The sequence below is a fragment of the Bos javanicus genome, chromosome 29 (assembly GCF_032452875.1).
Source record: "Bos javanicus breed banteng chromosome 29, ARS-OSU_banteng_1.0, whole genome shotgun sequence".
NCBI classification, from domain to species: domain Eukaryota; kingdom Metazoa; phylum Chordata; class Mammalia; order Artiodactyla; family Bovidae; genus Bos; species Bos javanicus.
The window spans coordinates 43649712-43670962 of NC_083896.1; the positions used below are offsets into that span (position 1 = coordinate 43649712).

The 21251-nt window shown below is 51.5% G+C and overlaps 2 protein-coding genes across 2 annotated transcripts; one reads left to right on the forward strand and one right to left on the reverse strand.

Annotated features, from left to right (window-relative positions):
* Nucleotides 1-75: 75 nt before the first annotated feature.
* On the forward strand, nt 76-2658 carry SAC3D1 (SAC3 domain containing 1). The gene is made up of 3 exons (XM_061406909.1): nt 76-519; nt 689-1269; nt 2066-2658. The coding sequence occupies exons 2-3, from the start codon at nt 696-698 to the stop codon at nt 2566-2568; spliced, it is 1077 nt and encodes a 358-aa protein (XP_061262893.1). The 5' UTR covers nt 76-519; nt 689-695; the 3' UTR covers nt 2569-2658.
* On the reverse strand, nt 2655-19777 carry NAALADL1 (N-acetylated alpha-linked acidic dipeptidase like 1). Its single transcript, XM_061406896.1, has 18 exons — nt 18660-19777; nt 18402-18574; nt 18198-18319; nt 17687-17809; nt 9429-9712; nt 9222-9326; nt 8098-8183; nt 7838-7957; nt 5847-5932; nt 5701-5764; nt 5548-5615; nt 5229-5320; nt 5057-5147; nt 4238-4319; nt 3984-4154; nt 3822-3909; nt 3623-3715; nt 2655-3309 (listed from the first exon to the last, which is right to left on the reverse strand). The coding sequence occupies exons 1-18, from the start codon at nt 18857-18859 to the stop codon at nt 3123-3125; spliced, it is 2235 nt and encodes a 744-aa protein (XP_061262880.1). The 5' UTR covers nt 18860-19777; the 3' UTR covers nt 2655-3122.
* Nucleotides 19778-21251: the final 1474 nt, after the last annotated feature.

Consider the following 21251-nt stretch of genomic DNA (forward strand, 5'->3'; position numbering starts at 1 on the left):
GTCGACCGTTGCTTTCTCACTACACCGGCAAGGCTGAGTGATTGGTTGTGACCTGTAAATCCAAGAGTATCTACTGTTTTGTAGATACTGTCTTTGTAGTATCTACTGTCTTTGTAGAAAAAGTTTGCTGACCCCTGATCTAGAAGACAGGGAGAAGAGTCCTCAAGGGAACAGAAAAGAACGGCAGTAAGGCCGACTGAGTCAGGTTATCGGGTAAAGAGGAACCAAAGCGGGTCTCCCCACTTGGGTCGGGTGGTTCAGAGCTAAACAATGATGGGATTAGAGGGAGGGAGCCCGGGAAGGCGTGGCTCCACACTTGCCCCGCCTCTCCTGCAAAGCGATTGGTTGCGGAAGGGAACTATAAAGTGGTGCATCATGGGAGTGGTCCGACTATAGCGGTGCACTGTGGTTGGGCTTTAGTGGGACCTGAACCTGAGAAACAGTGTTGGCGACGTTGAACTACAACGCAGAGGATCTCGGGAGGCCTGCACGGAGATCTGTGGGAGGCGACAGGACTCGGTGAGGACTGCGGCGGCCAGACGGGCGGGGGGAAGGTTCAGACCAGGGCGGGGAGGCGGGCCGAGAGGGGTTGGCCCCGCCTTCGCCAGCCTTGGCGTGCTCTCCCGCAGAATGGGGCGAGGGGCCGCCGCTGTCCACTGGATGCTGAGAGCCCGTCCTTTCCCCCCAGCCCACCTATGCCCGGCTACGAGCTGCCCGTGGGCACGTGCCTGGACATGTGTCCGGCCGCCGAGCGCGCACAGCGCGAAAAGGAGCGCCGCCTGCACCGCTTCGAGGTGGTGCCGGGGTGCCGCAGGGACAGGCCCCGAGCCGACCCGCAGCGCGCGGTGAAGGAGTACAGCCGGCCGGCCGCCGGGAAGATCCGGCCCCCGCCGAGTCAGCTTCGTCCGCCGTCCGTGCTGCTGGCCACCGTGCGCTACCTGGCTAGCGAGGTGGCCGAGCGCACCGACGCTTCCTGCGCGGAGGTGGCCAGCTTCGTGGCGGACCGGTTGCGCGCGGTGCGGCTGGACTTGGCCCTGCAAACCGCGAGCGACGTCGAGACGGCGTTGGTGCTGGAATCGGCTCTGGCTGTGCTGCTGGCCGTGGTGGCGCGGCTCGGACCCAACGCGACGCACGGGCCAGTGGACCCAATGTTGCTGCAAGCCCAGGTCCAGGAGAGCTTCGGTTCTCTGCGCCGCTGCTACGCGCTGGGCGCCGGTCCCCACCCCCGCCAGGCCACCTTCCAGGGCCTCTTTCTGCTGTATAACCTGGGTGAGTCAGGGTCCCCGCGGCAGAGCAGAGGCCGAGACAGTGGAGGCCAAAAAAGGAAGGAGAAGCTTTCAAACCTCACCACTAGCTCCCTCTCCATCCTAAATGTCTCCTTAATGTGTATCTCAGCCATTGCACAAGATCCACTGAGCCCCTACATGAACCTTCTGACCGGTCCCTTCCCTTCTCTGGGTCTCGGCTTTCTCATTATGAAAGTGGAGGGGATAGAGTTGGAATGGGACAGTTGAACCTAGATAGTGAAGGCACTGGCACCCCACTCCAGTACTCTTGCCTGGAAAATCCCATGGACGGAGGAGCCTGGCAGGCTACAGTCCACGGAGTCGCAGAGTCGGACACGACTGAGCGACTTCACCTTAAGGGGTAGGGAGGATTGGCTTTGCTTGAGATATGGCGTGGCCAGAGCAGGAGCTGGTGGAGGAGGAGTGAGTTGGGGGTGGGGGAAGGCCAGAGAAGGTGGTTGAAGATTCATGAAGGTGGGAGGGGGATGGGGAAACCTAAGGGGATGGGTTCCCCAGGTGGCACCAGTGGTAAAGAACCTGCCTGCCAATGTAAGAGATGTAAGAGACAGGGATTCTATCCCTGGGTTGGGAGGATCCCCTGGAGGAGGTCATGGCAACCCACTCCAGTATCCTCACCTGGAGAATCCCATGGACAGAGGAGCCTGGTGGGCTACAGTCCATGGGGTTGCCAAGAGTCAGACACCACTGAAAGGGGATAGCACGGAAGGCGGGCCTGCTCCCGGACTCAGCATCCTCATTCGCGCTTCTCGCCCCTCCAGGCTCGGTAGAGGCCCTCCACGAGGTTCTGCGGCTGCCTGCAGCTCTGCGTTCCTGCCCGGCCCTGCGCACTGCCCTGGCAGTTGACTCCGCCTTCCGTGAAGGCAATGCCGCCCGCCTCTTTCGCCTGCTCAGGACGCTGCCCTACCTTCAGAGCTGCGCTGTGCAGTGCCACGTGGGCCGTGCCCGCCGGGGAGCCCTGGCCCGCCTTGCTCGTGCACTCAGCACCCCCAAGGGCCAGACCTTGCCCCTGGGCTTCATGGTCCACCTGCTGGCCCTGGATGGGCCCAACGAGGCACGGGACCTGTGCCAGGCCCACGGACTACCCTTAGATGGACAGGAGAGAGTGGTGTTCCTGAGGGGTCGTTACACTGAGGAGGGGCTGCCACCTGCCGGGACCTGCCAGATACTGGTGGGGAACAAACTTGGAGGGCGCACTCTGGAAGACGTGGTCATGGCAGAGGAGGAAGATGAGGCTGTGGACAGACCCACAACCGAGGTATGAAGAGGACTGGGTCCTCCCAGAGCCCCGAGACTGGGGCTGAACCACTCAGGTTTCTTTTTTCATGATTCCCGCACAGTACAAGGAACAAAAGCTCAGCTTGATTTATTTGGGGAGGGCAGGGAGGAGTTGAGACATGCTGGGGCCGTGGGGGAAGAGGAACCCAAACTGGACTATGCCCTGTCCACCCTGGGCCTTAGTTTCCCTGCTGATCACTGTGGGGTGGCTCTGGTGTCTCTTAGTTGACATCTAAGGTTGGCATTATGCGTCCCATCTTCACTCATCTGCTACCAAGAGCAGTTGGTGGTTTCGTCATTCCCCTCATCCCTGTCTCCTGTTCACCCTCTGCCAACGAAGATCCAGCAAGAGGGAAATTTTCATCTGGGGCTTGTCACTCCCTTCAAGCGTCCACACTTGTGGGACCCCTCCGAAGTTTGAGAGGGTCCTGTGGTCGTGCCCTTTCCTAGCATGAAGGGAGATGGGGACATAGTCAAAGAAACCTGGAGGGGGAGTGAGTAGGATAGAGAGTAGGTGGGAGCTGAAGAATGAGGGCGGGGTCAGAGGTCAGCCACAGGCCTCAGGGTGGCTGCCGCGCCCTCCAGGGCTGCCACCACGATGCTGAGCTGTCTCTGCACCTCAGCCCAGGCTGCAGGTTCGTGGCCTGCGTTCTTGGCCTGGGAATAGGCATTGGACAGGCCAGGGAACGTGGCCACAGAGCCGGTGCGGGGTGCCCAGAGCACATGGCTGAAGGGAGAAATGGGGGAGGATCAAGGTCATGCAGGGGCCAAGAATGAGCAGAGCTTCAGCCTGCAACAGCTCCTGTATACAGCTAGGGACAAATGCACCTCTCTGCTGGTAGTGGGAGGCGATGTAGGCTGTAGTCCCAGGGTGACCTTAACTGATTTGCCTCTCCCTCTTTGAGCCTCACTCCCCAGCCATCTCAAGGGACTGGGTTGTGCTCTAAAGGCCAGCAAAAGTGACATTCTCCTCCCTTGGATGGGTACCCATTGCCCAGCCTCATCTCACTGCACCTCCCAAGAGCTTTGGACAGGCTCACCTGTAGTAGCGTTCTTCTGGGAAGGCTTGTGAGTTCAGGAAAGTCCGTTCCAAGAGCATCAGCTGGTCATTGATCATCCGCACCTGCAGGGGACTGAGGGTGACAAGACCTTCTGGTCACCCTACAACCACCCAGCTGCCAGCCTGCATCCTGCCCTGGATGCTGCCCTCCCAGACACCTGCTTGCAACCCTTGCTTACTCGGGGGTGCCCTCTCGCAGTGTTGCTATGCGTTGGTTGAATGCCGTGGCTGCCCCCTCAAACCTCTCCACCGCAGTCACCAAAGGTCCTGGGGGAGAACAGCCAGCATCTTAGCCCTGGGGGCATAAGGCTCCCCATGCCTCAATATCGGGGTCTCCATACCGAGGCTGATGCCGTGCTGCTCCAGTAGGACCCTGAGGTCCTCGGCAGCCTGCAGGAAGCTGCGGAGGGTCTCGCTGTAGTCACTGACGTTAAGGGGCAGGAAGAGGCTGTCACTGAGCCGGAGCAGCACGCTTCCCGCGGTCCGGGCCACGGCCTGATGGCTGCTGAAACCTGGCGGGGAGGGTGATGAGGCCAGGCTCAGCCTTCAGCCCTGCCTCCTCCCGCCGCAGGAGACCCCTTGCCCCCTTCCTCACCAGGGTCCAAAAATTTGTCCACGTAATCAAAGGTGTCAAAGGCTGTGTGGTAGGTGGGGTAGATCCGGGCTGAGGTCTTGCTCTGAGGAAACAAGACCCACAGTGACAGGCTTGGGATGAGAAGTGGAAGGAGGAGTTCAGTGTAGAGCCATTATCTCAAGTCAGTTGTCACCACACCTGTGAAGCAGGTTCTAGGTGTTCCCACCTTACAGAGGAGGAAATGGGCTCAGAGAGGTTAAGTAACCTTCCTGATGTCACACAACTAAGTCCAGAGCTGGGTCAGGTGCCAGCTTCCTGTTTCGCATGAAGGAGAAGAACCTGAGGCTTTGCAGTCAAACAGGAGGATTCACATCCCAGCTCCACCACTCAGGAGCAGAGTGGCCATGGAGGGGAGAAAGGGTATTTTGGAGCATCAAACAGGGAAACAGTCTGGCACTCTGCAGCCCTTATCTCATTTTACCCTCAAATCACCCGTTTTATACTGTTTTTTAATGTACTCTGAGACAAACTTTTTTTCACATTTTAAGATCTCTGAAATCAGGATGCTTCTTACAGTCAATGTCATCCTGCATTCAACTGACCGTGTATTTTTTCCCTTCTGAATAATGCATATCACAACAGTGCATCTTATACTCAGTGGTGTCTTAAATTTGATAAAATAATATAGATGAGGATGAACATGCTCAAGAGAGGTAAAGAAACTTGGTCGAGGTAGCACAACTACTGAGTGATGGATGCAGTTTGCACAGGAGCAGCCCGAGAGAGGAGGGGGCTAGTGGAGCGAAGTCCCGGGCTGGGGACTAAGGGGTGCCTGCTTACCCGGTCATAGGTGTAGGCGATGTCCATGGAGGAGATGCCCAAGAAGTGAATGAAAGGGGCATAATCGCTGCCAGCGCCCAGAGTCCCCACACTATGGGAAGGAATATGGTCAGGCTGCAGGGCGCTGGGCCAGCTCACCAGCCTGGGGTCCCCATCCCGGTCCCGGGCTCACCTGGGGACCAGGCCGTACACGGAGCTGCTACGGTTGTAATATCGGATCCAGTTGTCATAGATGCTGAGACCGCTGGAGCCCGGTGCGGAGATCTGAGTGGAGGGGAATCTAGTCTGCCGCTGGCCCCTCCCCAGGTCCAACAACCAGGCAGGTCCTCCGCACCAGCCCTTGCGCAATCCTGCAGATCTTTCAAGGCCCTCCCCGCAGCCTCAGTCCCACCGCCGGCCCCTCTCCGAAGCATCAGCTCCGCCTACCCCGTGTAGCCCCGCCCCCGACAAGCCTCCTCCCACCCCGCTCCCAGCCCCTCTCCCCTTTCCACCTGTTTGGCCGCGGAGAAGACGACGCTTTGGATCGGGGGCGTGCCTTGCACCCTCAGGGTGGCATTGGCTGTGAGAGGATCCAAGGAAGACTCTATTTGGGCCCCGCCTTTTCGTGTCCCCGCTCCCCGAGTCGGCCCTGCCGCCCCTCATACCAAACACCGAGATGTCCACATTGATGTAGGCCACGGCGCGCTCCTGCAGCTTGCTGAAGAACTCCTGCGGGTGGACCCGACCACGTCAGCCCCGCGCGGCCCGCCCCGGGAATCCTCTCGAGTGCCCAGCTGCGGGGCTCACTCACCTCCGTGAATTCTGTGGAGCCGATGAGACCAAACTCCTCTGCCCCCCAGCTCGCAAACACGATTGATCTGCGGGGACGCCAGGTGCCTGGGGAGAAGGATAAAGTGCTGGAGGGCAAGATCCCCCAGATCTCGGGGTGGCTTAGGGGGAAGGTTGGGCATGTGGAGGGAGAGAGGGCTGGAACCCACAGGGCAGCTGGCCATTGGAGGTAGGTCTTGGCACCTCCCCGGCCAAACCTTCGCTGAGGCTTCGCCCTCTTTTTACCAGGGCCTCTCCTCTGCTGTGACACCTCAACTTTGGCCCCCACCCCCGACAACAATCTCCTTCAGTCCGGTGGTCCGTTCTACCAGAATGCCCTGCCCCTCTTCTCTCTGGATCCCCTAACTCTCTTCCTGGCATCTTATGCAAAACCGGCCCCTACTCCTATTCATTTGGTGATGAAACACACATTGTCCTTAGAGCATTATCCATATTGAGCCAGTCCTTACAAGGTCTTGAGAGACAGACTCTCATTGTCTCCATTGACGAAATGGAGCCACAAAGAGGTTTAATGACTTGCCCAGGGTTACACAGCTGGTAGGCAGCAGAGCCAGAGTTCAAATTCAGGATCTGGCTCCAGAATCCAGGGGCTTAACCAACGCCCCACATCGCTCTCATAGCCTCCTGCAGGCTGGCTCCCATCTCCGCCTCATGCCCTCACTGCTCTTGCCACAGTCCTCAGTCACCTCCTGGAAGCCTCGGAGTGCTTGCTTGCCCCTCACCTCCTTCAGACTCCCCTCACCCTCCATGGCACTGTGTGCTCTGGGCTGTACTCCCATCTCTGGCTGCAACTCAGTCCCCTTTGATCATTTCTCATCTTTTTGTTTTAAATCAAAAAATTTTTAAGTATAAAATGATTATATGCTTGCAATGGAAAGTTCCCACGCTTTTTTCTGCCCAAAATGCATAACCTGAATCTAATCCGAGAAACCGAAATTGAGAGACAGTCAACAAACTAAATAATCAGGATAGGAAAGAAAGAACAGCTAAGAAACTATTACAGATGACCCATGCGATTACTACACAGGCAACCTGTGCTCCTGGATTGACTCTTGGACCAGAACATTCTTTTGCTCTAAATGTTAAAGGAAGGACTTCCCTGGTGGTCCAGTGGTTAAGAATCCATCTTCCAAGGGACACAAGTCCGATCCCTGGCCGGGAACTAAGATCTCACATGCCTCAGTGTAACTAAGCCCTGTGCTGCACAACAAGAGAAGGCTGCACGTTGCAATCAGAGAAAGCCCTCAAGGGGCAGTGAAGACCCAGACCAGCCAAAATATAAATACGTAATTTTTGAAAGTTATTGGAACAACTGGAAAAAATTTTAATTTTCTGATTCTGATCATTGTAGCATTGTTATGAAAGAAAATGTCCCTATTTTTAGGAAACACACAGCTCTGCCACCTGTGCAGCCACTCTTTCCCACCTGGACCCCCACCCCCACCTGGAACTGCCACCTCCCTGAGCTCTGGCTTCCACCTGGAAAGCCCGGTAGATATTTTTCCTAATAGCATACTTCATAGTTGTCATTACAGTCAGAATTCTGGGGTTCTCTGGGGGGACGTCCAGTGCCTAGAGCTGGCCTGGCACACAGTAGGCATGGCTGAAGTGTTTGTAGAGTTAACGACTGTCTGTCCCCCTGCCTCAACCAAGCTGAGATTCTCCGTGGGCAGAGCCTGGGCACAGCTTTGCTCGCGACCACACCTGATCTCGCTTCACTGGAAGGGTGCAGAAGACCCTCAGAAGGTATTGCAAGAGTTCCCTGTACCGCACTAGGCTGCTTGAGCGAAGCCAGGGCTAGTGTCATGCATGTCTGTCCCGAGGGCCCTTAGGCTTGGGCACAGGCCAATGCAAGAGTGGAGGGGGTGTCAGCGCCCAAAATTCAGGGAGGACTGGATTTAGGTGCCCTCTTGGGGAGCGAGTCCCTGGACCGAGGCAGGGCGGCCCGCTCACCCTTCTTCAGCAGAGTCCCCAGGACGCGGGAGAGCTCCAGGAGGACGGCAGTACCAGTGCTGGGGTCCACGGCCCCGTGAACCCAGCTGTCCCGGTGGTTTCCATATAGCACGTAGCGGTCTGGCAGGAGGAGCAGAGTCAGAAACTTCAGAGGAGCATGGGTGGGCGGGGCAGCCAGGCGGGGCCGAGGGGGCGTGGTCAGCGGCGCCCAGGGTTGGGCGGGGTCCTGGGGGCGCCGGGAGCCGTGAGGAGGCGCTCACCTGGCTCCACAGCCCCGCGGATGATCCCCAGGACATTGGAGGAGTTCCGCAGCTCCAGACGGTTGTGGACACTCACGTTCACCTGGCTGGAGGGGGACAGGAGTCTCGGCACCGCCCACTCCCCCTCCAAAATGCAGGAAAACCTGAGGCCCAGAGTCAGAAAGGAACCTGGAAAAGTCACCTGCTTCGAAATACCAGGAGAGACAGCGAGGCTAGAGCCCAGCTCTTCTGACTCCAATTCTCCTTTGTACTCACTCGGTTACTGGATACTTAGTGTATGTCAGCATCGTACCAGCTTTGGGCAATGGCTGAGACAGACATGGACCCCACCCTCGTCGGATCTCCCTCTCCTGGAGCAGCCAGACCCCAAGGAAGTGAGCAACTGCAGGCAGTGAGGGAGCTTGGGGGGACACTGACAAGGTGCCTGGTGGCAGGTGGGGTGTTAGGGCAGGCCAGGAATGGCAGAGCTTGGGGAAGAGTGTTCCATCAGCCGGAACAGCAAGTCCAGAGGCCCTGATTTGGGAAGGAGCTTGGTGCGTTCAAGAGAGAGGGTGGCTGAAGAACGGAGGTCCAAGGTGAGGTCAGGGGACTCCACAGAGCCTTGTGGAGCACACAACTGATTCACAGGCTTCCCCAGGACAAGACAGGTGTTTTGGAATCAAGGAGGGGTTGGGAAAGAGGAGAAAGGGAAGGGCCAGGCCTCGAAGTGAGCAGCGAGGAAGCCTAGGGTCAGGGAAGCATAACCGACTTCCCTGGTTGTCCAGTGGTCAAGAATCCGCTTTGCAATGCAAGGGAACCGATTTGATCCCTAGTCCAGGAAGATGCCACGTGCCGTGGAGCAACTGAGTCTGTGAGCCACAACTACTGAGCCCACATCTACTAAAGCCCACGTGCCCGAAAGCCTGTGCTTGGCAACAAGAGAAGCCACCACAATGAGAAGCTGGCACGCCACAGCTAGAGAGCAGCCCCTGATTGCTGCAATGAGAGGAAGTCTACGTGCAGCAACGAAGACCCAGCACGGCCAAAAATAAAAGAATAAATACATACATTTAAAAAAAAAAAAAAAGAAAGTATAACAAGGGAAGAGAATGGGAGCATTGGGGGAGGAGGGGGCTCCATCTTACCCGTCTTCTGGGAAGATACCATTCGACCGGAAGCCTGGCCCCAAATTGTAGTCACAGCCCAGTCCTCCCTGCCAGTCAGCCGGCGCTAAGTTTCCTCCAAGGTTACTGGGGAGGAGGGGGAGGCCCTTCAGAGCAAATATGGATGTGGGGTTGAAGTTGGGGGCCACCACCGGAGAGTGGGCAGGAGACCCCAGGGCTCAAGCTCACCAGAGAAGGACTTGTGCATCCTCGAAGCCAATGGGCTGAATGGGAATTGGGGGAAATCCAGAGGCATTGTCAGAGTTTAGGCGGAAGGAGGAGGGCGTAGCTGGAAGGTAAGGAGTCAAGGGGTCCCCAAAATACTCGAAGTAGGAGCCCCGCTCCACACCCGAGGGAGGCAGGCACCAGGAGTGTGGGAAGGTCTCATTTGGCAAGCTCTTCCCGTCGTTGATGTCTCTGGGGTCCGTGTACACTAGCACTCCAGCCACCCCGTACTTGGCAGCATTCACAGCCTGCAGGAAGCAGAGGAGGCTGTGTTTAGGGAAGGGAGGTGAAAGGGGGGCACATCTCACATTGCTCCTCTTCTTCCCTTCATCACTGTGGAAGCCAGTACAGGTCTGCCTTCCTCCCAGCAAGATGACTCTTACGCAAGTCATTTGTTGCAGTGCTGCTTGAGACAGCAGAAGACTGCTGAGCGTAGACAACGGCTCATCAGTGGGGCCGTGAGACTGAGGTACCCTGCAGAGGAGTAGCATGCAGCTGTAAGAAGGAAGGAGAATGTGCTCCTACACCCCTATTCATACAAGCACTATTCATAGTAGCCAAAAGATAGAAACAACTCAACTCTCCGTCACTGATGTACAGATTAGCAAAACCTAGTATACAGCATGCAAACGTAAATTACTGTCTTAAAAAGGAGTGAAGCTCTGATACATCAACGAACCTCAAAACATTGTGCTAAGTGAAGGAAGCCAGACATGAAAAGGCAAATATTGCATGATTCCTCTTACGTGAGCTTCCTAGAATAGGCTAAGAAACTCAAATACAGGTTACTAGGGGCTGCAGAGGGAGAATAAGGGTGTTAAGTGGGTACAGAGTTTCACTTGGAACCATGAAAGCAATCTGGAAATGGGTCGTAGTGATGGCTGCACGACACTGTGAATTTTTTTTTTTTTTTTGACACTGTGAATGTTCTTAATTGCAACGTACAGTTCACTGGGCTTCCCTAGTGGCTCAGTGGTAAAGAATCTGCCTGCCAATGCAGGGGACACGGGTTCAGTCCTTGAACTAGGAAGATCACACATGCCTCAGAGAAACTAAGCCTGTGTGCCACATCTGTTGAGCCTGTGCCCTAAATCCCAGGAGCTGCAATAAGAGAAGCTACTGTAATGAGAAGCCGTGCTCACTGCAAACAGAGAAAAGCCCTCACAGCAACAAAGGCCCATTAAAGAATGGTTAACATAGTAAAGTTTATGTTACATATATTTTAAGTCAATGAAAACAAAACAGTACATTAAAAAAAGAGATCAAGGACAGAGTTTATGTACCACTTGAGAATGATCTCCAGGATGACTTTTTGTTTGGTTGTTTGGTTTGGGGTTGGTTTTTTTGTTTTGTTTTGTTTTGTTTTGCCAGGCTGAGTGGCTTTCGGTATCTTAGTTTCTCAACCAGGGATGGAACTTGGGCCCCCTGAAGTAGAAACAAGGAGTCCTAACTGCTGGACCACCAGGGAATTTCTTCTAAGATATATTAATATGAAAAGAGCACAGTTCAGAACAGTGGGTATTGTACACTTTTTGTATAAAAAAAAGAGAAAGAAGAATATACCTTCATATATTCTTCTTCCCAAGGAAACTCTGGATCACATTCCATAAACAAACAAACAAAGCTACCTCTTTGGAGGGTAGCATTATGAGAAAACTTTTTTCATTCTATATGTTTTTTTAAAAGCTGAGAGTTTCACTGTCTGTATCATTTTACTACACCTGTTCCCCTTTCCTTTCTTTTTTTTTCCCACCAGCTCTTATCAAGGGCACTCCTTTTATGTATGTATGTACATAGGTATTTATTTTTACTTCTTTTAAAATTGTGATGAGAGGGCTTCTGGTTCAAAATGGTGGAGTAGAAGGATATGCACTCATCTCCTCCGGTGAGAGCACCAAAATCACAACTATCTGTTGAACAACCATCAACAGGAGGACGCTGGAACCCATCAAAAAAAGATACCCTGCTTCCAAAGACAAAGATGCTGCAATGAGAGGGTAGGAGGGGCACAATCACGACTAAATCCAATCCCATACCCGCCGTGTGGGTGACCCACAAATGAGAACACAATATACCAAAGAAGTTCTCCCACTGTTGCGAAGGTTCTGAGCCCCACGTCAGGCTTCCCAGCCTGGGGATCTGACAAAGGGACTGGAAACCCCTAGGGAATCTGACCTTGAAGGCCAGTGGGATTTGATTATAGGAGTTCCACAGGACTGGGTGAAACAGACTCCAGTCTCGGAGGGCACAAACAAAATCTGTGGGCACCAAGACCCAGAGGAAAGGAGCAGTGACCCCACAGGAGACAGAACCACTTGTTAGTATTGCAGGGTCTCCTGTGGAGGCGATGGTCAGCAGGGGCTCACCAAGGGATGGGGACACTGGCAGGAGCACTCCTAGAAGACCCCCTTTCATATAAGCTGTCTTGGAGGTTGCCATTAACCCTATCATAGAGCCCACAGGCCCCAGGGCTAGGTCCTCTTGGGCCAAACAACTAACAGGGAGGGAGTGCAACCCCACCCATTAGCAAATAATTGGATTAAAGCTTTACATGAATCGAGGCAAACTGCAAGTTGTCAAACAAGAGATGGCAAGAGTGAACGTCAACATTCTAGGAATCAGCGAACTCAAAAGGACTGGAATGGGTGAATTTAATTCAGATGACCGTTATATCTACTACTGCTGGCAGGAATCCCTCAGAAGAAATGGAGTAGCCATCATGGTCAACAAAAGAGTCCGAAATGCAGTACTTGGATGCAATCTCAAAAACGACAGAATGATTTCTGTTAGTTTCCAAGGCAAACCATTCAATATCACAGTAATCCAAGTCTATGCCCCAACCAGTAACGCTGAAGAAGCTGAAGTTGAACGGTTCTATGAAGACTTACAAGACCTTTTAGAACTAACACCCAAAAAAGATGTCCTTTTCATTATAGGGGACTGGAATGCAAAAGTAGGAAGTCAAGAAACACCTGGAGTAACAGGCAAATTTGGCCTTGGAATATGGAATGAAGCAGGGCAAAGACTAATAGAGTTTGGCCAAGAAAATGCACTGGTCATAACAAACACCCTCTTCCAACAACACAAGAGAAGACTGTATTCATGGACATCACCAGATGGTCAACACTGAAATCAGATTGATTATATTCTTTGCAGCCAAAGATGGAGAAGCTCTATACAGTCAGCAGAAACAAGACCAGGAGCTGACTGTGGCTCAGACCATGAACTCCTTATTGCCAAATTCAAACTTAAATTGAATAAAGTAGGGAAAACCACTAGACCATTCAGGTATGACCTAAATCAAATCCCTTATGATTATACAGTGGAAGTGAGAAATAGATTTAAGGGCCTAGATCTGATAGATACAGTGCCTGATGAACTATGGAATGAGGTTCGTGACATTGTACAGGAGACAGGGATCAAGACCATCCCCATGGAAAAGAAATGCAAAAAAGCAAAATGGCTGTCTGGGGAGGCCTTACAAATAGCTGTGAAAAGAAGAGAAGTGAAAAGCAAAGGAGAAAAGGAAAGATATAAGCATCTGAATGCAGAGTTCCAAAGAATAGCAAGAAGAGATAAGAAAGCCTTCTTCAGCGATCAATGCAAAGAAATAGAGGAAAACAACAGAATGGGAAAGACTAGAGATCTCTTCAAGAAAATCAGAGATACCAAAGGAAAATTTCATGCAAAGATGGGCTTGATAAAGGACAGAAATGGTATGGACCTAACAGAAGCAGAAGATATTAAGAAGAGGTGGCAAGAATACACAGAAGAACTGTACAAAAAAGATCTTCACGACACAGATAATCACGATGGTGTGATCACTGACCTAGAGCCAGACATCCTGGAATGTGAAGTCAAGTGGGCCTTAGAAAGCATCATTACGAACAAAGCTAGTGGAAGTGATAGAATTCCAGTTGAGCTATTCCAAATCCTGAAAGATGATGCTGTGAAAGTGCTGCACTCAATATGCCAGCAAATTTGGAAAACTCAGCAGTGGCCACAGGACTGGAAAAGGTCAGTTTTCATTTCAATCCCAAAGAAAGGCAATGCCAAAGAATGCTCAAACTACCACACAATTGTACTCATCTCACACGCTAGTAAAGTAATGCTCAAAATTCTCCAAGCCAGGCTTCAGCAATATGTGAACCCTGAACTTCCTGATGTTCAAGCTGGTTTTAGAAAAGGCAGAGGAACCAGAGATCAAATTGCCAACATCCGCTGGATCATGGAAAAGGCAAGAGAGTTCCAGAAAAGCATCTATTTCTGCTTTATTGACTATGCCAAAGCCTTTGACTGTGTGGATCACGATAATCTGTGGAAAATTCTGAAAGAGATGGGAATACCAGACCACCTGACCTGCCTCTTGAGAAATTTGTATGCAGGTCAGGAAGCAACAGTTAGAACTGGACATGGAACAACAGACTGGTTCCAAATAGGAAAAGGAGTACGTCAAGGCTGTATATTGTCACCCAGCTTATTTAACTTCTATGCAGAGTACATCATGAGAAATGCTGGACTGGAAGAAACACAAGCTGGAATCAAGATTGCCGGGAGAAATATCAATCACCTCAGATATGCAGATGACACCACCCTTATGGCAGAAAGTGAAGAGGAACTCAAAAGCCTCTTGATGAAAGTGAAAGTGGAGAGTGAAAAAGTTGGCTTAAAGCTCAATATTCAGAAAACAAAGATCATGGCATCCGGTCCCATCACTTCATGGCAAATAGATGGGGAAACAGTGGAAACAGTGTCAGACTTTATTTTTCTGGGCTCCAAAATCACTGCAGATGGTGACTACAGCCATGAAATTAAAAGACGCTTACTCCTTGGAAGGAAAGTTATGACCAACCTAGATAGCATATTGAAAAGCAGAGACATTACTTTGCCAACAAAGGTTCGTCTAGTCAAGGCTATGGTTTTTCCTGTGGTCGTGTATGGATGTGAGAGTTGGATTGTGAAGAATGCTGAGCGCCGAAGGATTGATGCTTTTGAACTGTGGTGTTGGAGAAGACTCTTGAGAGTCCCTTGGACTGCAAGGAGATCCAACCAGTCCATTCTGAAGGAGATCAGCCATGGGATTTCTTTGGAGGGAATGATGCTGAAGCTGAAACTCCAGTATTTTGGCCACCTCATGCGAAGAGTTGACTCATTGGAAAAGACTCTGATGCTGAGAGGGATTGGGAGCAGGAGGAGAAAGGGACAACAGAGGATAAGATGGCTGGATGGCATCACTGACTCAATGGACGTGAGTTTGAGTGAACTCCGGGAGTTGGTGATGGACAGAGAGGCCTGGCATGCTGCGATTCATGGGGTCACAAAGAGTCGGACACGACTGAGCGACTGATCTGATCTGAAAGCTTTACTGAGCACAGCCCTGCCCACCAGAGCAAGACTCAGTCCTTCTCATAAGGAAGCTTACACAAAACTCTTAGCCTCTTCCATCAGAGGGCAGACAAAAGAAGCTAGAAGAACCACAATTGGTTAGAACAAAAACCACATTTCAGAAAGTTAATCAAGATGAAAAAACAGAAAGTTACATCCCAGATGAAGGGACAAGATAAAGCTCCAGAAAAACAATTAAATTAAGTGGAGTTAGGTAACCTTCCAGAAAAAGAATTCAGAATAATGATAGTGAAGATGATCCAGGATCTTGGGAAAATGGAGAAGATGCAAGAAACTAGAAGAATGAAAGAACAAAGAAACAGAGATGAATAATACACTGGAAAGAATCAATAGCAGAATAATTGAGGCAGAAGAACAGATAAATGACCTGGAGGATAGAATATGGAAATCACTGCCAGAGAATAGAATATAGAAAAAAGAATGAAAAAAAAAAGAAAAAAGAAAACAGCCTAAGAGACCTCTGGGACAACATTAAAGGCACCAACAATTGTATTATAGGGGTCCCAGAAAGAGAAGAAAGAAAGAAAAGACCTGAGAAAATATCTGAAAACTTCCCTAACATGGGAAAGGAAATAGTCAACCAAGTCCAGGAAGCACAGAGAGTGCCAGGCAGGATAAATCCAAGGAGGAACACACTGAACCACATAGTAATCAAACGGACAAAAATTAAAGACAAAGATAAAATATTAAAAGCAACAAGGGAGGAACTTCTCTGGTGGTTCAGGGGTTAGGACCCCTCGCTCCCAATGTGGGGGGCCCAGGTTAGACCCCTGGTGAGGGAACAAAGATCCCATATGCCACAACTAAGAGTGTGCACACGGAAACTAAAGATCCCATGGACTGCAACGAAGACTGAAGATCTCATGTGCTGCAACTAAGACCTGGGGCAGCCAAATAAATAAATATTACATATATGTTTTTAAAAAGCAACAAGGGGAAATTGATAAATAACATACATGGGAACTCCCATCAGGTTATCAGCTGATTTCTCAACAGAAACTCTACAAGCCAGAAGGGAATGGCATGATACATTTAAAGTGATGAAAGGGAAGAACCTACAACCAAGAATACCATATTCACCAAGACTCTCATTCATATTGTTGGAGAAGTCAAAAGCTTTCCAGACAAGCAAGAGTTAAGATAATTCAGCACCACCAAACCAGCTTTACAACAAATGCTAAAGAAACTTCTCTAGGTAGGAAACACAACAGACGGAAAATATCAACAGAAAATAAACCCAAGACAATTAAGACAATGGTAATAGGATCATACATGTCAGTAATAACCTTAAATGTAAATGGATTAAATGCACCAACCAAGAGATATAGACTGGCTGGATGGCATACTTGTGCATGTACGCACTTCCGCTTACCACATCACTCTGCTTGACCCCCCAAATTGTATGTAATTATTTTATATTGTTAGAAAGTTAGAAAGTTAAGTCACTCAGTCGTGTCCGACTCTTTGCGACCCCATGGACTGTAGCCCACCAGGTTCCTCTGTCCATGGGATTCTCCAGGCAAGAATACTGGAGTGGGTTGCCATTTCCTTCTCCAGAGGATCCTCCCAACCCAGGGATTGAACCCAGGTCTCCCACATTGCAGGCAGATGCTTTATATTGTTAGGTTAATCATATTCTCATTATGGCTTGCAATTATAATCTTTTATTTTTTTCTAGCTATTGATTCTGAAAACTGATAAATATGCTTTACTATTATTGTAGAAAAAACTGTGATGAATACACATAACATAAAATTTAGTATCTAAGTGTACAGTTCAGGGACTAGATCCCACATGCCACAATTGAGTTCGCATTCTGCAGCTAAAGAGTACCAAGTGCCACAACTAAGACCCAGGACAGCCAAACAAATAAATATAAAGGAAAAAAAAAGTACAGTTCAGTGGCATTAAGTACATTTCTATTACTGTGCTACCATCACCTCCATTTATCTCCAGAACGCTCTTCATTTTGCAAATTTGAAGCTCTTAACCCACTAAACACTAATTCCCTAGCCCCATCTCTTGTTATATACCTTTTAATATTTAAAATAAGTAAGTAATTAAACATTTAAAAACCATAGACAGGGCTTCCCTAGTAGTCCGGTGGTTAAGAATCTGCCTTGCAATGCAGGGGACATTGGTCTGGAAGATTCCACCTGCAGCAGGGCAAGTAAGCCCTTAAGCCACAACTGTGGAGCCTATGCATCGCAACCACTGAAGCTCAAGTGCCCTGGGGCTGGTGCTAGACAACGGGAGAAGTCACCTGCACCGCAATGAAGAATAGCCTCCCACCCTGCTCCCGCAACTAGGGAAAGCCAGCACCAAGCAACCATGACCCAGTGCAGCTAAAAAATAAATAAATAATAATAAATAGCAATAGGCATGGAATCCTCCGTCAAAATTCTGTATTGAAATGAAGCAAACTGGTGGGTGGGAGGGGACAATAGGAGGGATTTAAGTCAAATATTCAGGAGAATTTCACAGGAGATATTCACAGGAGGACTTAGACTTCCAGAATATGAAAGCCGAAAAATTTCCCCAATTCCTTTATTTCCCAAGGCTTGGGGATGTTGGGGGAGGCACCCATGGTTACATAGCACAGAAGTATTCTTTGGGCCTACCCATGGACTAGAACCTGGGTGGGCGGAGTCCCACAGCAGCCATCGTGAGTGGAAAGAGGAATCACCCCCTTCTTCTGCCCCAAGCCCAGGGCTTGGTGCCCCACTCAGCACTGCTCATCCCCTTCCCCTCACTCCTCCTGCCTGCTGCCGGCCCCTCTCCCCACCCAGCCCCTTGCACTGGGGGCTGCTGCTTACCTTAGCCCCGCGCCCTACACCCCCATAGCGGGTCAAGACGATGCTATCTTGGAGTTTGACTCCCTTGTTCTGCAGTTCCTTGAAGTCTTCTTCCGAGCCCTGGTTGGCATAGACGAGGGGGCCCTACTCCCAAGAGAAGGTGACTTGAAGCCAGGCCCAGGAAAGAGAGGGAAAGGCTGAATGGCAGGATGAAGGGTTTAGATCCCGCCCCCCTACCCTACCCAGAGCTTCTCAGCTCCCCAAGACCAAGTCACACCTGGTTTTCTCTGTGCTCTGTGTCCAGGTACCCTGTATCAGGCCAGGCCTGGAGCAGGGCCCGTTAGTGTTTGTTGAATGACTAAACGATGGGCAAAAGGAGTAGTAATGGAGTGTGGAAGCGAGTACATTCTGGGTGGGGGCTGCGCCCCAGTTGAGGCATTTCTCAACAGCCCCTGGGGTCAGGATGGGAGCAGCTGAGGTGGGAACAAGGGGGAATTGGGCCGGCAGTGGGGAGGGGGCATCCCAGGCCCACCTGCGGGGTTCCGGGGGGAGCATAGGCAGCATAGGGCGGCACCACGTTGGGGCCCCCCTGCTCCCCAGTCAGGTTCTCTTCACTGTGTCGGCAGGAGAAGAGGATGGCCCCAGTGGAGTTCACTGTTGAGAGAGGGCGGTGTCGGAGCGGGGCCCGGCGGCTGCCCCAGCCCACAGGCATCCCGGAGCCAGGGCCGGAACTCACCCACAGCCACACGGTTGGGCTGCTCCCCGCTGGGGAAGGACAGCAGCACCTCATACTCAGTGGTCCTGGCTGAGTCCAGGCCTGACTCCGGGTCCTGCCAGCGCTGCAGCAGCAGCTGCACCAGCGCCTCATCCCGGGGGGTGGTGGCCAGATGTGGCTCCTTGGAGAGTTCTCTGCAGGGTGGGCGAGAGAGGGGTGGATCCAGGGTCAGGGAGGGGCCTCTGGCACACGGGAGAGGTGCAAAGGCAGGCCTCTCACCTAAGGTTCTCCCGGATCCTGTTGGCATCTAGCTGTTCTATGACGGTCTCGAGGATCTTCAGGTCCAGGTCCTGGGAGGCTGAGGCACTGGGGGCTGGTGAGTCAGCCCCCTTGGGGATGGCAAAGTGACCCACAATGATCCCCAGCCCCAAGAGGGCAGCGGCCCCCACCACCCCTCCCAGCACCTTTACCCACTGCATCCTGTGGAATCTTGGCCAGCTCGGTGGCCTCCTTATAGATGGGACCTCAGACCTAGTTAACTATTATCTAATGGGCAGCCCTGCCCTTTGGTCACTAGCTGGCAGAGAAAGGAGGGGACGTCCCAAGGAAGGGCCAGGAGCTCCTTACATCCACCTCTATTTCTGCAACATTGACTTGGAAGAGACCCCCGAGGGGCAGCAGATCCACGCGTGGACGCTGAGGCTTGGAGATGGGCAAAGTCTCACCCACTGTCTGCCAGTAAAAGAGGCCAGGCCAGGACTAGAACTCAGAGCCCCTGTATCCAGAGCAGGGCTGGCCCTACTGCTCGCCATCCCGGCCTCTGGTTCCTCGGTGTCACTTGATCTCTAGCCCATCCAGCCCTGGCTCCTTGAGTAGGTTTTAAGTTCAAATCCCATCCTTTGCTAGACATTAGCTGTATGACCTTAGATAATTCACTTAGTGTCTCTGAGCCCATTTTCTTAGCTGTAAAAATGAGATAATAGAACAAATTTCACAGAACTGGGGTGCTATTTTTATTAAACAAGGCCACATCTGTAAAAATGTCTAGCCTGGTGTTAGACCCATAGTGGGAACTCAGTGTACACTATTTTAGCCATTTCTGCCTCATGTGAACCCCCTAAAAATGCTAAGCCTAGAGCTAAGGGAAGAAGAGAGACCCAGAACTCTCTGTATCTATCCCGCAGGGACCTAAGCTTACGGAAGGAAGTGGGACCCTTAAAATGAAAACTGTTCTAGAGGATGGAGCTGGGGAAGCCCACACTTTCTTGATAAGGTGACCTCCTCCTCATCATCATCCCCTGACTCTATCAGGAATCCATCCATCTGTTCATGCACCCACCCCCACATTTATTCACCCATTCTCCCATCCACCCATCCTCTGCCCTCCCCTCCATCCATCCATTCATTTATTCATTCCTTCACTCTAACTGCCAGCATATTTCATTTATTCAGCCCTATGCCAGACCCATGCCAGGCTCTGGGGAAGCCAAAGTGCCCAGGAACTCAGGTCCAGCAGAGGAGCCAGACAGGTTTTGTGTTTAACCATGTGGTGAGCACCCCTATAGAGGGGAGGACCAGTGTGCTCCCAGTGGAATAAATGACAAATTCTGTCCAGAAGGGAACATTTGAGGGGATCTTCCAATGATAAGATAGTATTTGGCATGCGGAAAAGGCAAGGGGCAGGCCATCCATACAGATGAGGATGGGTGGAGAGGGAGCCACCAAGTACTCAGTATAAGTGTTGAGCCTCTTTCTGACTTCAAAGGGAGCCGGGAAGGACTGGGGAGATCCCTGGGGCTCAAATGTGACTCCTTCCACCATCCATGGCTTATCCTGCCTTGGGATTTTTGTCCAGCCAGGCTGCAATCTATTGATTGGCCCAAAGATTCCTGGAGATCCAGGAGAGCTGGGCATGGTAGACTCTGTGTGTGTGTGTGTGTGTGTGATTTCTCAGCACCCTCTCAGAGCAGAGCAGCCCCCTTCCTACTGCTTACAGCCCCATTCACCTGTGCCACGGTGCCCACCTCCCTCGTGCTATTGGTCAGGAGTGTTAGCACATTAGCATGTCAGGACTAGGGGTGGGGTACAGTGTGATCAGGGACTTCAGGGAGGTGCCCCAAAAAGCCAGGTATTGGAGAGATGATTATCAGCACCCAGGATGTGATCTTATCTGTAGCCCATCAGTGTGGGGAGTGCACACATTCCTTTACAAGGGCATGAGAGGACAGTCACCACCGGGCAGCCAGCCAGACATCAAGGTCAACTCATAATTAAAGAACAGATGTGGTGATGACACCATGAGACAGAAACCCCATGATCCTGCCCTACCCCTGTCCTGGAAAGTGTGAGGCCACAGACATGACACCTGGACAAAAGTGTGTGACATCTGAGCGGGTGACATTGGAGAACTCCAGCTCAGGTTGTTGGAATCAACTGACGTCAACTCTGCTGTCTGCACCAGACGTTAACTTGATCAATCTTCTTTCTCCATCTTGGCTGGGAGGATGGTATGGTCCCTCTGAACATTTTGGATGGACTGTGGGTATTGATGGAAATCCCTTCAGAGAGCTAATGCATTTGATTTCCTTTAGTGAATGATTATGTCCAGCCACTCATCCATTTATCTTACTTTTGGGGTGCACTGCCTGGCATGTGGGATGTTAGTTCCCTGGCCAGGGATCAAACCCACACCCCTGCAGTGGGAGCATGCAGTCTTAACTGCTGGACCGCCAGGGAAGTCTCTTGATTTCCTTATCTTCCCACCTCACTCCCTCCATCCCTTGGGCTCAGAGTTCTTCGATCCCGCGTGATGGCCCGTCCATTGGTGCTGGCTCCCGTCCTCTCTCCACTCCCAAGTGTGCTTATCTTCCT

What these genes read in the sequence shown, in the direction of transcription:
- NAALADL1 (XM_061406896.1), bottom strand. Translation starts at nt 18,859, where the DNA reads ATGCAGTGGGTAAAGGTGCTGGGAGGGGTGGTGGGGGCCGCTGCCCTC. An exon ending in AGGATCCGGGAGAACCTTAG is followed by an intron (nt 18,575 to 18,659) that starts GTGAGAGGCCTG and finishes CCCACCCTGCAG; the next exon opens with AGAACTCTCCAAGGAGCCAC. An exon ending in GTGTACGGCCTGGTCCCCAG is followed by an intron (nt 5,148 to 5,228) that starts GTGAGCCCGGGA and finishes TCCTTCCCATAG; the next exon opens with TGTGGGGACTCTGGGCGCTG.
- SAC3D1 (XM_061406909.1), top strand. Translation starts at nt 696, where the DNA reads ATGCCCGGCTACGAGCTGCCCGTGGGCACGTGCCTGGACATGTGTCCG. An exon ending in CTTTCTGCTGTATAACCTGG is followed by an intron (nt 1,270 to 2,065) that starts GTGAGTCAGGGT and finishes TCGCCCCTCCAG; the next exon opens with GCTCGGTAGAGGCCCTCCAC.